At 41.5% G+C, this 16,100-nt stretch overlaps 1 protein-coding gene and 1 pseudogene across 4 annotated transcripts in view; both read right to left on the bottom strand.

The window, feature by feature from the left end:
* Positions 1-16,100, bottom strand: part of Rnf216 (ring finger protein 216) — a 141,838-nt gene that overhangs the window by 92,993 nt on the left and 32,745 nt on the right. For all 4 annotated transcript variants that reach the window (XM_052754156.1, XM_052754158.1, XM_052754159.1 and 1 more), the window contains exons 8-11: positions 12,911-13,025; positions 10,069-10,208; positions 4,968-5,018; positions 3,545-3,682 (exon numbers count right to left, since the gene is read on the bottom strand). In XM_052754156.1, the coding sequence (XP_052610116.1) occupies positions 3,545-3,682; positions 4,968-5,018; positions 10,069-10,208; positions 12,911-13,025 (444 nt within the window). The remainder of the gene's footprint in view (positions 1-3,544; positions 3,683-4,967; positions 5,019-10,068; positions 10,209-12,910; positions 13,026-16,100) is intronic.
* LOC128120714 (60S ribosomal protein L21-like) lies at positions 3,970-4,438 on the bottom strand (annotated as a pseudogene).

Below are 16,100 nucleotides of genomic sequence, written 5' to 3'. Positions count from 1 at the left end.
GTATTGGAGCTGGCCATAAAGCAATTCTCTGACCTTGTTATGTGATAGCATACTGTAAGACCCTTAATTTCAGATGGTGGTCATACTCCACACCTACAGGAACACTACAGAAAGCCCAGGAAGAATCTGAACAGACAGCCTTGTTGAGTTTCTCTAGTCTATCAAACTCTTGTCTAATGCCATTTCCACAAGTTGTCCATACTTCCATCTTATCTATATAATTAAATCTCCATACAAATTTAAAGGACAGGGTCTGGAGAACATCTGGACGTTAAACACTGGAGGCTTACAGGAAGGGCAGCAAAACTCCAACCCCTTGCTGGGATGGTGGTGGATCCTAACTCTTTAGAAACAGAGCTCTATCTAGGGACCTTGCTCTATCTCCTGATCAGTCTGCTGATCTGGAGCTTTACAACAACCTTTGTAATAAATCTTAAGTATAAGCATTTCTCTGAGTTCTGAGAACTTTAAAGAGTCAACTAAGCCTAATGATCAAGTCATGAAAATCCCAGTTTGTAGTTCAAGAGAAAGACCTTCCATAGGCCTTCAACCTGTAGAATCTGACACTCTCCAGGCAGGTGGTGTCAAACTGAATTGACTTAAGGTATGTGAAATGGTGACAACTGCAGAACCGAATGCCTGGCTTGCTAGTAGGAAGAGATCGACATGTTCAGGGGCCATGGGAGTAGCCAGTGCTTTGAGCAATCAGTGAGAGGGCTTGAGGCTGAGGCTTTTCCTCCTAACCCAGAGAGTGTTTCTCAGTATTTTTTGATCTTTTAGTTAGGATCTTGATTTTAAATGGTGTTATTCAGTAATTATTTGTCAATTCAGATTTGTCTCAGGATTAGACTAAAATCACATACTCATAGCAATTTTTCATAGGAATGAACCATAGGATGTTGGTATGTCATATGACTGGTGATACTAAAGGCCATTTAATAGGTTATGTTTGCTGGGCGGTGGTGGTGCACGCCTTTAATCCCAGCACTCGGGAGGCGGAGGCGGAGGCGGAGGCGGAGGCGGAGGCAGATCGATCTCTGAGTTTGAGGCCATCCTGGTCTACAGAGCGAGTTCCAGGACAGGCTCCAAAGCTACATAGGTAAAACCCTTTTGTTGAAGACACCAACATTTGCCTGAGGACCTGGGAGGAAGGAATCTAGCTGGAACTGACCTGGAAACCTCATCCTTAAAGACTAGAGCTCATAGTATCTGGGGGAGCTACACAAGATGCAAAGGGAGAAAAACAATCAATAGTCCTACCCAGGTGTAATGCCTATGAACCACAATAATGACAAAAAAAGTTATTCTCAAAGGTGCAACAGAGGCATTTGTATCCTAGGAGTAAACAACAGCCATCTAATTGGACTTAGGGCTAGTTCAATAGGAGGGAATTCAGGCTGATACTGTAAATCTACTACCCATGGCTAGTAAGGCCATTGAGGAAAGCCTTCACTGAACCAGTATAAATTCAAATTACATTCTAAATACTTATTCTTATACCATAAGTGCAGCTCTAATTTTCCATCAAGAAAGCTTTTTGTGCCGGGCAGTGGTGGCACACGCCTTTAATCCCAGCACTCGGGAGGCAGAAGCAGGTGGATCTTTGTGAGTTCAAGGCCAGCCTGGTCTACAGAGCGAGATCCAGGAAAGGCGCAAAGCTACACAGAGAAACCCTGTCTTGAAAAAAACCAAAAAACAACAACAAAAAAGAAAGCTTTTTGCAGCAGACATGATATAGCTGGTCAAAATACAGAGAACAACTGACCCTAGGATACCCAGCCCCAACTGATACATCTGTAACACAACTCCATCTAAGATCAAAGGAACATCACAGAAGGGGTGGAAAGTTTCTAAGAGACAGAGGACCAGGATGTGGGCTACAAGATAGCATCTTCTGTATTTGACAGGGAGACTGTACCCACGAAATCACCACATATCAACACGGATGGGAGAAATCTTAAAAGGTCCCACCCTGAAATGAAAAGGTTCAGGTGATTAATGACTGCTGATGGAGGAAGAATCAGTCTTCTCTAGGGATGAATCCCCTAAACACACATATATAATACTAAAATAACTCAGCAGGTTATAGGTTTATTCTCTTTGTCTCTCTCATATTAAAGAATAAGAGGTTGCACAGGTGGTAGTGGCGCATGCCTTTAATCCCAGTGCTCAGGAGAGAGAGGCAGGTGGATCTCTAGTAGTTCAAGGCCAGCCTAGTCTACACAGTGAGTTACAGGACAGTCAGGGCTACAAAGAAAAAAACAGTCTTGTGGGTGGAGGGGGGAATAAGAGCCCCCAAATGTGAGGATGATAGGCACAGGAGACATTGGATGGACTAGGGTGTTATGTGTGTGATGTAAATATAGTACATGCATATATGATAATCTTTAAAAATAAAAGGCCACATTCTGGATCATGGTTTTAGTTTCTTTTCTTTCTTCTTCTCTTTACCCTCTCCCTTTTCTCCTTACTCTGTCAGTACTAGGGATGAAACTCAGGGCCTTACACACTCTACTGCTAAGCTATAACCCCAGTCCTTTTCCTATTTTTTTTTTTTTTCCAAACTTTTGAGACAGGGTCTCAAACTAACTTGTTCAGGGTAGGTTTGAACTTGTGATCCTTCTGCCTCAGCCTTCCATGTAGCTGGGATTACAGACCTGAGGCACCTGGCTCACTATTACTTTGCTATGGTTGCTCGAAGAGATAAAACAATACATAGCTCCTCTTTTTTTTGGGGGGGGGTTTGAGACAGGGTTTCTCTGTAGCTTTGGAGCTTGTCCTGGAACTCACTCTGTAGACCAGGCTGGTCTCAAACTCACAGAGACCCGCCTGGCTCTGCCTCCCGAGTGCTGGAATTAAAGGTGTGCGCCCTCACTGCCCAGTTGAACTCAGTTTCTAATGTTTGCTAGCAAGCACTCTTTTTTATATATATAATTTATTTTATGTGCATTGGTGTCAGGATGTCAGGTCCCCTGGAACTGGAGTTACAAACAGTTGTGAGGTGCTGTGTGGGTGCTGGGTATTGAACCTGTGTCCTATTGGAAGAACATCCAGTGCTTTTAACCACTGAGCCATCTCTCCAGTCCACTAGCAAGCACTACTACCAGAGTGTTGGGATTAAAGCCGTGCGCCACCACCGCCCAGCTTACATAACTCTTCTTAATACTGTTTTGTTGGTGTTCAGTGAAATAAACTTTGGACTGAGAAATATGATCTTATACTTACGACTTTTTAAACAAACTATAAAATCTTTAAAGTATGTGAAATTATATTAATGCACTTTCTTTCATATGCTCAAATAAACTCAAAATTTATCTAACACCCTTTTAATCTAACTGTGACCAGGAAAGTGAGTGCTGAAGCAGGGGCCCTGTGGAGCTAGACATAGGACATGAAGGAAACCTATTTTACTCAGAACCAACATGACACAAATCAGGTCATGCACATTATCACCCATCATTAGAATTTTGCTCCCCACACAAGAAGTGCACTTGTTTATAAGCATAGTCATTTTTCATATTTATGTGCATAACACACTTCTTACCTTTCCAGACCCGAACACTGCCTCTTGGGCATATCTGATGAGACATTCTTTACAAAACAAGTGAGCATCGGCGCACTGTGTCAGTTCCTCAAATGGAAACTCCCCATAGCAGCAGCGACACTCAATCAGTTGTCCATCCTGCAAGTCAAAGAAGATACATGTAAACTCCCCTGTACCCCATTCAAGAACTGAGGCCTCATCTACAGCCCTACATACTTCCATGCACCAGACACACAATGAGGTCAAAACTGACTCCTGGGAGACACCAAATAACAACAAACTTTTTTTGCTATCTAAACCTAGATCAGAAGCTGGATATCGTAACAATGTATGTGTAATGACAATACTTAGGATACTGAGAAACTCGAGTTTTGAGGCCAACCAGGGTCTTTTTACAGTCCAAGTCTTTTATTTCTTTTTGTATATTAGACCATGAATTTGTATGAAATTGGCTCCAGCAGTTCAGGCTCCTTCCTGTTAGTCCTCACAAAGTGTGTGTCTCTGGGTGGAGCAAGCTGGCACTTCAGTTGAACCCAGGTGCCCTTCTCTTTGGCTTTCTTTTTCTTTTGGTCGTTTTCCTTCACCCACTTCAGGAAGCTATCTCGGCTCTTGGAGTGCTTGATGTGCTCAATACGCACATTATTTCTCTTGGCAAGAATCTTGCCCTGGACTTGCTTGTTTACAATGATGCCCATGGCATGCTGGGTAAACTCTTCTGGTTTTGCCATGGTAACACTTATAAGGCATTCCTTTTTGAACAGTGTCCTTTCCCTTGATGTCTACAATATCACCCTTCTTGTAGATTAAGTGGCCAAAGGAACAACTCCATGTTTCCTCAAAAAACATATAGCAAGTGCCCCTCCTCTTTCCCTTTCTGTTTGTAATTTTGGCGAGTTACTGAAAGATGGCTGCTGTGGCCATGAGCCCAAGAAGCTTTCTAAAGCTGGATTTGTTCCTCTTGTTAAAGACAGACAGGAGTGTGAAGACACCATAAGCCAGCCCTTGCTTATGGTTAAGAGACTGAGGAAAACAAAATCGCATGCAATGTCAGTGCTCACCGAGGAGACAGATCCAGTCAGCAGCCTGCTTTCAGCCATGCTCGGAAAAAGTCACTAAGCCAGTTGTCAGATATGGCACAGAAACCCCTGGCCCAAGGCTACACATAGGGAATCTGAGTGTAGGAATGCAGAACAGTCCCTTCTGGTAACTGCCTAGTGAATTTCTGGTCATGCTTTTTAAGAACGTTATCTATCTCCCCTTTCAGTTCTGTTTTGGTCTTGTATGAAGATAACCTCTTCTAGATGATGTTAACACTTGAGTGAACTGCAAACTGACAAGTCAATAGGTTACATAGTAAAAGTTTGCTTTCAAAAGCCCAATGAGTATACCCAGAATAAATGAACTTGGTAAGATTTCAAAATACCTTTTGATATTGTTCTTCATTCATCTGCAGGGCAAGCAAAAAGTCTTCATGCTGAAGAACAAAAGAATCAAACATTCAGATACAAATGTAGAAAGACCATAAGCCATTAGCATGGATTTCAATTAATGTACATTATTAACAGTTAACATGGTTTAATAGTTGAAAAAGCTACCAAAGGATAATCTGCAGAGTAAATAAGGGAACAGACTAACACAAAACATACTGGAATAGCAAAGAACAACATAAGCAAACAAGAAGCTAAATGGACCAAAACCAAGTCTGATAACACAATTTGCTGATGAAGTTGAGAAGCCATCAGCACTCATATTGCTGCTGAAGATGTAAAATGGCTGTCTATGAAGGAGGCATGTGGTATGAACTCAACAGTGAAAAAAATCTTTTTGTTTTTTGAGATAGAATCTCTCTATTTGGTCTTGGCCTTGTTGACCCAAAACTCACTATGTAAACCAGGCTGGACTCAAACTCATAAAGATCAGCCTGCCTCCCTCCCCCACCTTTAGTGCTGGGATTAAAGGCATGAACCACCATGACTGGCCAAAACTTTTATTCTGAGACAGAGGCTCACTATATAGCCCTGGCTGGCTTAGAACTTGCTATGTAAATCGAACTCATGGAGATATGCCTGCCCTTGCCTCTCAAGTGCTGGGATTAAAGTTGTGTGCCACTTTGTTTATTTAGCTATCAAAGTCATGTTCAGAAATCTCTGTCCCCAAGATGCCCTAAAGCATACCTCTGAACTGATGTATGTACAAACTTATTTACAAATAGCAAAACCCTGTAAACAAGCCTGAACCTTAATCAGACAATGTTATAGCAGGTAGTTTTAAAAAGCAAAGAGGAAGACCTTTGTGGATGACTGTTACATGGTTGCTAGTATGCACTAAGTGAAACAGCAGAAGCTGAAGAGTATTTCCCTGAGAAATGTCTTGATAATGCTATACATGTGTCAGAGGACAACTTTGTGTTGTTCTCTCCATACACCTTCACATGGGAAGTCAAACTCAGGCTTTGATCAGCAAGTGTCTTTACTCACTGGGCCATCTTGCTAGCCTTATTTCCTTTTTAAAAATAATTTATTTCAGAGGAGGGAGGGGAAACTGTGGTTGGTATGTAAAATAAAAAATTTTTAATTAAAAAAACCAGTAAGACAGAAAAAAATTATTTCAGTCTATCTTTTGGATAAGAAAGAGAAATAAATAAAATACCCATACATATTTGCTTTTACTTAAAGTAAAGATACAGAAGAAGTGAGAGAAGAATTGGGCTCTCTGGACATTTCTTGACTTAAACTGAAGGGTAAAAGAATATCCCCTCACTTCAAAAAAGGCCATTTCCCTAGAAGTCAAATATAAATAACAGGCACAAATAAACCAGCTCTCTTGGTTCCTGGACCCTGGACGCTGGAGGTAGACTGAGCAGAGTTTTCCAGAGAACACCGCCGGACTGCGCTACACCTTTCCCAGACCCTGTTACCTGTCCCTTCACTTGTGAGTTACCCCACAAAATAAACCTCCCTTTTAACTATATGGAGTGGCCTTAATAATTTCACCAATATAACTGTTCATGTTAATGGCATAACCAGACTTGTTTCTAGCAACTTTATGGTTTTCATTTGTGTTTTTCTTTTGTAGCAGTCTTGCTATGGTGCTCAGGCTGGCCCTGAGCTTCTGGGGTAAAAATAATTCCCCTGACTCAGCCTCCCATCTGGGGCTGTAGGTGTGTACCACTGGGATCAAGTGATTCTAAAAATCTTCAAATGTGGTAGGAATCATGTTAAGTCATTAAGAGTCAAGATTTTCCTTGGCGCGCGCGCACGCACACACACACACACACACACACACACACACACACACACACACACACACACACACACAAAAACATAAAACGAAGGCCATAATAAAACCTGTACATTGAATTCTAATCAGAAATCTCAGCATGAAATTCCCAATAAAGAAAGTAAAGCACTTTGGAGAAAATTTCAGGTCTAGGCCTGTGCTGGATAGTTTTATGTCAACTTGACACAGGCTAAAGTCATTTGAGAGGAGGTGACCTCAATTGAGAAAATGCTTCCATATGATCTGGCTGTAGGCAAGCCTGAGGGTATTTTCTTAATTAGTGATTAGATGAAGGGCCCAACCCATTGTGGGTGGTGCCATCCCTAGGCTGGTGGCCCCTGGGTTCTATAAGAAAAGAGGATGAGCAAGCAATGATGAGCAAGCCAGTAAGTGGCACCCTTCCATGGCCTGTGTATCAACTCCAGCCTGCAGGTTTTTTCCCTATTTGAATTCCTGTCTTGACTTCCTTAGATGATACATTAATATAAACCAATAAACCCCTTCTTCTCCTTCTCCATGGTATTTCATCACAGCAATAGAAACCCTAACTAAAGCAAGGCCAGGGAGACCAGAGCAAGGATGTGGTCAGAGACTACCATGTCAGGACAAAGGGGCTGCCATGGGCCAGAGGATAACTTGGATATAAGGTTAAAAATGACTACAAGTAACAGAGAATCCATTAATTCTCTAAATCATTTTCGGATGAGCTCTGTGGTGATTTTTATGTGTATGAGGTGTTTTTCCTACAAGCATGTCTGTGTACTATGTGTGTGCCTAGTGCCCACAGAGGGCCAGAGGAAGGCATCAGATCCCCTGGGAATGGAGTTACAGATAGTTGGAGCTACCATGTGGGTGCTGGGAATTAAGTCTAAGTCCTTTGTGAGAGCAGCCAGTGCTCTTAATCTCTGAATTATCTCTGCAACCCTCCATGGTGGTATTAATAAATGTGACTCTGTGGTGGATGGATCAAGATGAAAACTTTCTTCAAATTCTAATGTTTGCTTGAGATGTAGAATTTTTATCCATATATACAAACTATCACTTCATTTTGAGACAGTGTCTACCCAAATACTAACATTGATTAATCAATAATTTTCCAGTTGTTTTCTTTAAAGTAAAAATGGCATTCTGTGAGTGGTAGAGAAATAATAAGGGGGGGTGGGGGGAGAAAGAATGCTGATTCAGCTATTTTTAACTCAGCTGACAAGGGCCTCTCCTCAGGATCAGTTCTTATGTCCAGATGCTGCCATCATTTCTTCTTCTTTTTTTGGTTTTTCAAGATAGGGTTTCTTTGTATAACAGCCCTGGCTTTCCTGAAAATCTCTCAGAAGACCAGGCTGGCCTTGAACTCACAGAGATACACCTGCCTCTGCCTCCTGAGTGCTGGAACTGAAGGCATGAGCCACCATGCCTGGTGCATTTTTCACTTTTTTGTTGCATAGAATTACTTCAAAATTTAAAGAAAAAACAAAACAAAACAAAACAAACACTAACTTTTACTGCTTTACCAAAGATATGCCCATGTGAAAGCAGTTTTTCTTTTTACTTTTTCTTGGAGACAGGATCTTAGTATATAGCTCAGGATGGCCTTGTACTTGTGATCCCCTGCCTTAGTCTCCCATGTGCTAGGACTGCAGGTGTAAGCCCCACACCCGACTAATATTGGCATATTCAATTATTTTCTCAGTGGTCTGGGAACCAAACATAGGACCACCTCACACATGCTAAGTCAAATGCTCTCCCATTCAGCCACATCCTTGGCTCTCTCTCACTAAGTTATCTAGGGTAGACTTGAACTTTTATTAATCCTTTGGCCTCAGTCTCCAGGGTAGCTGGGATTACATCACCACACATAGATAAGACTGGCATCTTAAAACATGAGTGCAGGGAGACTGCTAAGTCACCACTGCTTTTTTTCTATTGCTACAAACTTAACACATTAAAAATAAATAAATAAATAAAAAGCAAATTCTATCTATCCTTGTAAGAAATATGACCTCAGTGGGACAAGGTGGTATACACCTTTAATCCCAGGGAGAGGGAAGTTTATCTCTGTGAGTTCAAAGCCAGCCTCATCTACATAGAGAGTTCCAGTATAGGCAGAACTACATAGGGAGATCCTTTCTCAACAAACAAAACAAAACAACAACTAACAAACAACCCCAAAACAAAACAAAACAAACAAAAAAATGTGGCCTCATAGGCTTGGGTCTCTGTGAACTCAGAACCTGGTACCACCAGAGCCTAGATTTTTATTAAATAATTAATGTATGTGTATTCCAATTGAATTGAATGTTTAATAATATTTGGGAAAATTATAGAGCTAAATGAGATTCATCTTTGTTTTTTTCTTCACCATTTGTGGCTGAAGGGAGTGAAAGACACATCTTACATGTCATGGTACACATGTGCCCACAAACATATACATGTCCAATAAATAAATGTAATAAAAAGTAGTAAAAAAAACCCACTAATCTCTAATGTCAATCTGATTCATGAAACCGTGAAGTTAGGACTGTATCATTACAAAATATAATTTTGTTTTCTGTTTAAAACCTTTGCTGTGCTGAAAACAAACCTGAAGAGAAGAAACTCACCACAGAAGAAAAGATGCCTGCTTCATGAAGTAATAAAACTTGTTTCATTCCATAAAAAAGCAAACAAAATAAATAAATAACTCATCACAGATGCAGTGAGAAGGGAACAAACAAAACAAAACAAAAACTCAAAAACAAAAACTTTGTTGTGAGCTGGGTGTAGTGGTGCAGGTCTGTTACCTAAGCAGGTAGAGTAATGGGGGTGGAAGATTTTCAAGAGTTCAATACCAGTCTGGATCACATATTTAGTACCAGGACAGACTGGTTTACCTTGTTTCAAAAACACAAAAACCTAAAAGCAAACTAAACTTTACCATGTAATCAATTAAAAGAAGGGAAAATTTGGGCTGGATGTTGTAGCTCAGTGGCAGAATGCTAACTGCTGGCTTAATCCCCAGTATGGGGGAATAAACAAACCCTCCAATTCAAGATTCTCCTGTCTTAGCTTTCAGTGCTAGACTTAGAGGCTTGAACAATCATACTTTTCTTGAAAAGGGAGCCTGTGTGTGATATTAGTGATGGAACCCAAGCTGGGCTATATCCCTAGCATCCAAAGGAACTCTTAAAAGCCAGCCATGTACCACATCCTAATGGGGAGCAAACTAGAACTTCAGAACCACATTCTAAGATCAAAACATAGCTTCTTACCTCTGCCATCTCTTTGATTTTCTGCTCATAAAATTCCTGCTCTTGCTGCACAGCTGGAAGGAGGGCCTGCTGGTCATAAGATCTACAATGTCGACGCTTGTTTTCCAGAAAGAACATCCTCTTTTCTATTTTTATGTTACCTAGAAGATGTAACAAAGTGAAATCACATGGACAACTGTTCACTAGGAATACAGGCCAACTATTCTGTCTTCTACAACTTAGAGCACTACCCCACCAGCCCTGTGACAGGACACTATGGCTTCCCACAATTCATCTCGGAGTTGAGACTTTGTGCCTTATGCTTAATCTGTGGTTAAGGCTTTTGTCCTTCCTCACTTTTTTCTTTGTGAGCACCAACTGCAAAGCCTCACCTACTCTGACAGCACTGAACTAGGTGAGCATACAATTTATTTTTATTTATTTATATATTTTTTTCATGTTCATCGGTGTTTTGCCAGCATGAGAGGGTCAGAAGCCCTGGAATGGGAGTTACAGTTCTAAGCTGCCATGTGGGTGCTGGGAATTGAACGCAGGTTTTCTGGAGGAGCAGTCAGCGTTCTTAACCTCTGAGCCATCTCTCCAGCCCCAGAGGATACAGTTTATTACCCATATAAGAACTGTGTCTTTACAGTTCTGAACTATTATAGAACTATTCTGAACTATATAGCTAGAATGCCCTGTGCTTTTTTAACTGGTCAATCTGCCAGTCAGACCTGTACTTACAGGAAAGTTAGGACACGCTTACATTAAGTTCTAGAAAATAACTGCAGGTTTCCCAAAATGGTCTTTCCAATATATAACCCCCATCCAACAGCAATGTATGGGTTCCATTTGCTTCATATCCTTGTCCATACCCGGTATTACCAGATGTTTCTTTCAGTCACTGTGGCAAGATCCAAACATACTTTATGCATGTTAAACTTTTTTTATTTTTCAAGACAGGGTTTCTCTGTGTAGCTCTGGCTGTCCTGAAACTCACTTGGTGGACCTGGCTAGTCTGGAACTCACAGAGATTCACCCGTCTCTGCCTCCCAAGCGCTGGCATTAAAGGCATATGCCACCACCACCTGGCTATATGTTAAACTTTTAATAGTGAAAAATCTTCAACTACTTAGACTATCTAAAAGAGCAGCACCTAGACTCATCAAAATCACACACAGAATAAAAGTCAGAAAAAGTGGCCTGTTCAGGCATTGTTTTCTCCTGTTAATTTGCCCAGAAAATGATTACATCCAGATATTCAATTACTACTGGCTTATTCTTGACAATCTTTTAATTTTAACAGTATTTATTGTCTGGTTCCTCATTTATTTACCCTCTTTTCCTCTTATTCTTAAGCTTTTAAAAATGTAAACTTCTGCCGGGCGGTGGTGGCGCACGCCTTTAATCCCAGCACTCGGGAGGCAGAGCCAGGCAGATCTCTGTGAGTTCGAGGCCAGCCTGGACTACCAAGTGAGTTCCAGGAAAAGGCGCAAAGCTACACAGAGAAACCCTGTCTCGAAAAACCAAAAAAACAAAAAAAAAAAGTAAACTTCTGCAGAGGTGGTGGTGCACATCTTTAATCCCAGCACTCAGGAGGCAGAGGCAGGCAGATCTCTGAATTTGAGGTTAGCCTGGTCTACACAGCTAGTTCTAGGACAGCCAGGGATACACAGCAAAACTCTGTCTCAGAAAAACAAACAAACAAATGTAAACTTCTGAAAACCAGTCTTTTGCTTTAGGGATAGTGAAGCATAGTGCTAAAAATCAGCTGTGAAGTCAGATCACCAGGATTGGAATTACAGCTCATCTACACGTAGATGAAACAGCAAGGTACTCAAGGTACTCAGCCCTCTTTTTTTTTCCTTTCTTTTCAGCCAATATGACCTGCAGCTATGGCAAGAAGTTTCATGAAGTGTATTTTGTCATTATATAAAGAAGAGCTTTGTGAAAGACAGAGCTGGCCAACAAGGGGGTAAAACATATTGCAAGTAACATGCTCTCCACTACTGAACACCAGAAACAACAGTCTTTTGACTACATCTTAGGGATGACAGAAACTGCATTAGTTTAGCTGAGAGGCACCTACATCATAACCAGAGACTAGTGAGACTGTCACAAAGGCACTGCTCCACAGACTGCTAAGGGACCTGACCCGAGTCACAGCCTCAGAGAATGAGAGCTAGAACGAAGAATTCATAAATCCAAAACCTCTCATTTTTATTTAGACATACTTGGAATGAAGCTTTAGAAACACACATGTAACAAAAGACAAATAGGAGAAGGCAACTTTCCTATTTGTGATGTGGCTAAAGAGCAGTGAATTCCTTTGTTGATACAATCAAGCTACATGGAATGTTATAAAATCCTGCAGTCTATGTGTGAGGGGGGCTCAGACCCCAGGTGATTTCTTTGAGAGACTTACTGCAGTTATTCCAAAGGGAATAAAGAAATTTTATAAAAATCTGGCTACCAGCGATGCTATCAGGTACAAAACTGGCTCTCTATAGCAATTAATCATGAAGTGATGAGTGAGTAAGGTTGGTACAACTATACGGCCAATTCTGACATCTCAAGAACAGTGTTTATCTATGATTAGCATCATTTCCAGTTAGTCCACACACAAAATTCTCCACTGCACAGGATTTTCCTGCTATAACGTACCTAAGGAAAGAGGAAGTCAACAACTGCAGCTACTGTCTATAAATTTTGATGTGCTGTCCAAACGGTCCTAATCAGTTACTCTTGCACTTACTGGGCCATTGTAAACAGCAAATACACTGTGCCCTGCTTCAGCAGTCTCACAAAAAAGGTACCAAATTACAACTTTACATGGTATCGCCGACACTCAGGTTCCCATTACCTTGTTCAAATTTGAAATCTATGAAAGAATACTGATTCATTTCTTTCCTCTTTTTCCGTTTTCCACTGCCTTCAGGTGATAGCTCCTGCCATTTTTTAATAGCATCAGAAAAGGCCTAAAAATTGAGAAAAGGAAAGGTTACCATCATAAATGTAAAGAACAAATAAAAGAAGGCAATCTTTGAATCTCATCTTCCCTCACAGTGCCAGCTCTGCCCAGTGTGACAACAACAAAATGCTTTCTAATAAGTTAAAAGGCAACATAAAGAAATGAAAGCTATTCGTGCATGCTAAGTTATATGAGTACTTGTGAGCAGTAGTCTGGTTCCACAGCCTCAGCCCACATGGTGTTTTTGGTAGCAGTCCTTCTCTAGCCCCCACTGATTCCTTCCCTAGTACACTGAGGTTCTTTACTATATGCTGCAGTCTGAAATCCTTAAGCCAGCGTCTATCATTTTCCTTCCAACTCCAGCTTCTTCCTCATTTCTTAGATGTTTCCAATCAGCACTTAAAAAGATCTCATTCCCCTTTCTGCTCTTAGCCTCACCCCTCTTCATCTCTTTGTGCCGTTTCACCCTCTTCCCTCCCATGGGCATGAATAAAACTCACAGAGGCCATGCTTCTGACCCAACTTCTATTCAGTGTGTATACTAACGGAAGGGTCAAGCACACCCCTCCACTTGAGTCCTCATCTCCCTGACCTCCCTGGCAGTGTACATGTGCTAATACTCCCACCTACTCTTCCTCATTCCTCTGCTAGCCCACCCCCATGTGTGAGTCCTCTTTACCGGATGGATACTCTAGATATCACAATGCAGGTTTGCCTTCTGCAACCCGGTAACTCTCAAAAATCTCATCTGTAGCCATTTCCCTAACCTTTTCTGTTCATTCAATCACCTAATAAATAGGTTGCTTCACAAACACTACTCATTAGAGTGGCATCTTATTCTTTCCCTGCAAGCCAGTTCTTTTCAATTTTCCTCCCTCTAACAGACAACACTACAGTCTTCTTCCATGCTTCCTGTTATGTTCTCTGCAAACATACTGTATTTTTCCTTTCAGAATACACCTCAGTCATTAACAACATAATTATTTGTTTGCTTCACTGCTTCAAGTCATTTCCTCTACCAGACTGTGAGCCTCTGGAGGACAGAGAATGCTACATAGCTCATGCACACCCTTGGTAACCTGCAGTTTGTATGCACCACTTATATGGAGATAAACAAACAGGAGATGTCCGTGCCACAGGCTAAAATGCACATTTAGAATCTGTTCATCTTGGGGGAACAACAACATACTCATGTTGATGTGTCAAAAGAAAAACAAGCATTTTAGCTGACAGAGAAAAGGGGCACCTTCCACCTTACTCTACTTCTTTTTTTTTTTTTTTTTTGGTTTTTCGAGACAGGGTTTCTCTGTGTAGCTTTGCGCCTTTTCCTGGAACTAGCTTTGGAGACCAGGCTGGCCTCGAACTCACAGAGATCCGCCTGGCTCTGCCTCCCGAGTGCTGGGATTAAAGGCGTGCGCCACCACCGCCCGGCTTACTCTACTTCTTCTGTAGGACTTTCCAAGAGCTGAAAGCAAGGTTTAGAGTGGAAGAAGGGCTAGCTCAAGTTAAACCTCAAGAAGGCTAGATTTATTTGCAGACAGTGCAGTCTAGGAACTGAAGTTCCCCTCTTTGACAATGTCAACTCATTCTCAGACAGAAACCCCACCAAAGCCTGCTAAGGGCAAACACCCATCATGCTACCTTTCTGCTCTCCTTTGGCTGTGGAACTTCCCATTTCCTCTTTCTGGAATTTCCAAACCCTCATGCATCAACCTTAAAGTCACATCTTAGTACTCAGCTGCAAGAATATTTATTATGATTTATCAACTTTGGACTATAAAGGTGACTCAGTAGTTAAGAGCAATGGCTACTCTTGCAGAAGACCTGGGTCTGACTCACAGCACTAACATGGTGGCTCACAACTGTCTGTAACTCCAGGGAATCTGATACCTTCTTCTAGCCTCCCCTGGCACCAGGCACGCATGTGGTGCATAGACATATAAGCAGGCAAAACACTCATGCACATTTTTTCCTTTTTCTTTTTGTTTTTTCAAGACAGAATTTCTTTGTTGTACCCCTGGCTGTCCTGGAACTAGCTCTGTAGACCAAGATGGCCTGAACTCAGAGATCTGCCTGCCTCTGTCTCACAAGTGCTAGGGTTAAAAGTGTGTGGCACCACGACTCAGTTTTTACATGATTTAAAAAAAAAAATTCATTGGGCAGTGGTGGTGCCCACCTTTAATCCCAGCACTTGGGAGGCAGAGGTAGGTGGATCTCAGTGATTTCAAGGCCATCCTGGTCTACATAGTGAATTTCAGGACTGCCAGGGATACAGAGAGAAACCCTGTCTCAAAAAACCAAAACCAACCAACCAAAGATTCATTAACTTTACCCAAAGCTAAACACTCCACCTTTGAACTAGAGCTATTTGCTAAAATTCTGACCATAATGACATTTTGCAAGTGAGGCCATTAAAGCAAAGGTGCTATTTGGAAGGTGAGCTCAGAGCTCCTGAATGGTGGTGCACTGGCTTGGTGGCATCTAACAATGGGAGGAAGGGGCTCTAGACTGGAGCCCTAGAGGGGCTGTTATTTCATTAGGTGGGAAAGTCCCACTTAAAATGAACATTTAGTACTAGTCAGGAAACTGTATCTTTTAAAATATCATATATAAATTAGTCTCGAGTTCTCACTTTAACAGTTTTATCAGTAATCAGCACTTCTATTATAGTTGGCCAAATGCCTAATTATGGAGACCAGACATAATCAGATTACAGAGTAAGAGTAAGAATGCCTTGTGACCTGTGTCTATACACTTAGGCACTCAAGTTACTTTCTTGCCTCTTAGCCATCTGTATCATGGCTGTGGTGAAAGCATCTTTCCATCAAGGCTCTGCTCTAGTGACCTCTCAGCTTTCCCAGCTCTCTTATTTACCTTTAGAGCAGTTAGCACACTGTGCCCCCAAACAGACTAAAAGCTCTTTAGAAGGAAGCTACCCTGTGTCCTAGTTTTTTCTTTATTCTTGTTCTTTTTAATAGTGCTGGGGATGGAACATAGGACCTTGTGCATGGCAGGCATACAGTTTCCCACTGAGCTCCACTCTTAACCCTACTTTGTGTTCTACTGATCCCCAGATCTTCAG

The sequence above is a fragment of the Peromyscus californicus genome, unplaced genomic scaffold (genome assembly GCF_007827085.1).
Source record: "Peromyscus californicus insignis strain IS unplaced genomic scaffold, ASM782708v3 Scaffold_2__1_contigs__length_46816999, whole genome shotgun sequence".
Classification (NCBI taxonomy): Eukaryota; Metazoa; Chordata; class Mammalia; order Rodentia; family Cricetidae; genus Peromyscus; species Peromyscus californicus.
This window is presented reverse-complemented; position numbering and strand designations above follow the sequence as displayed.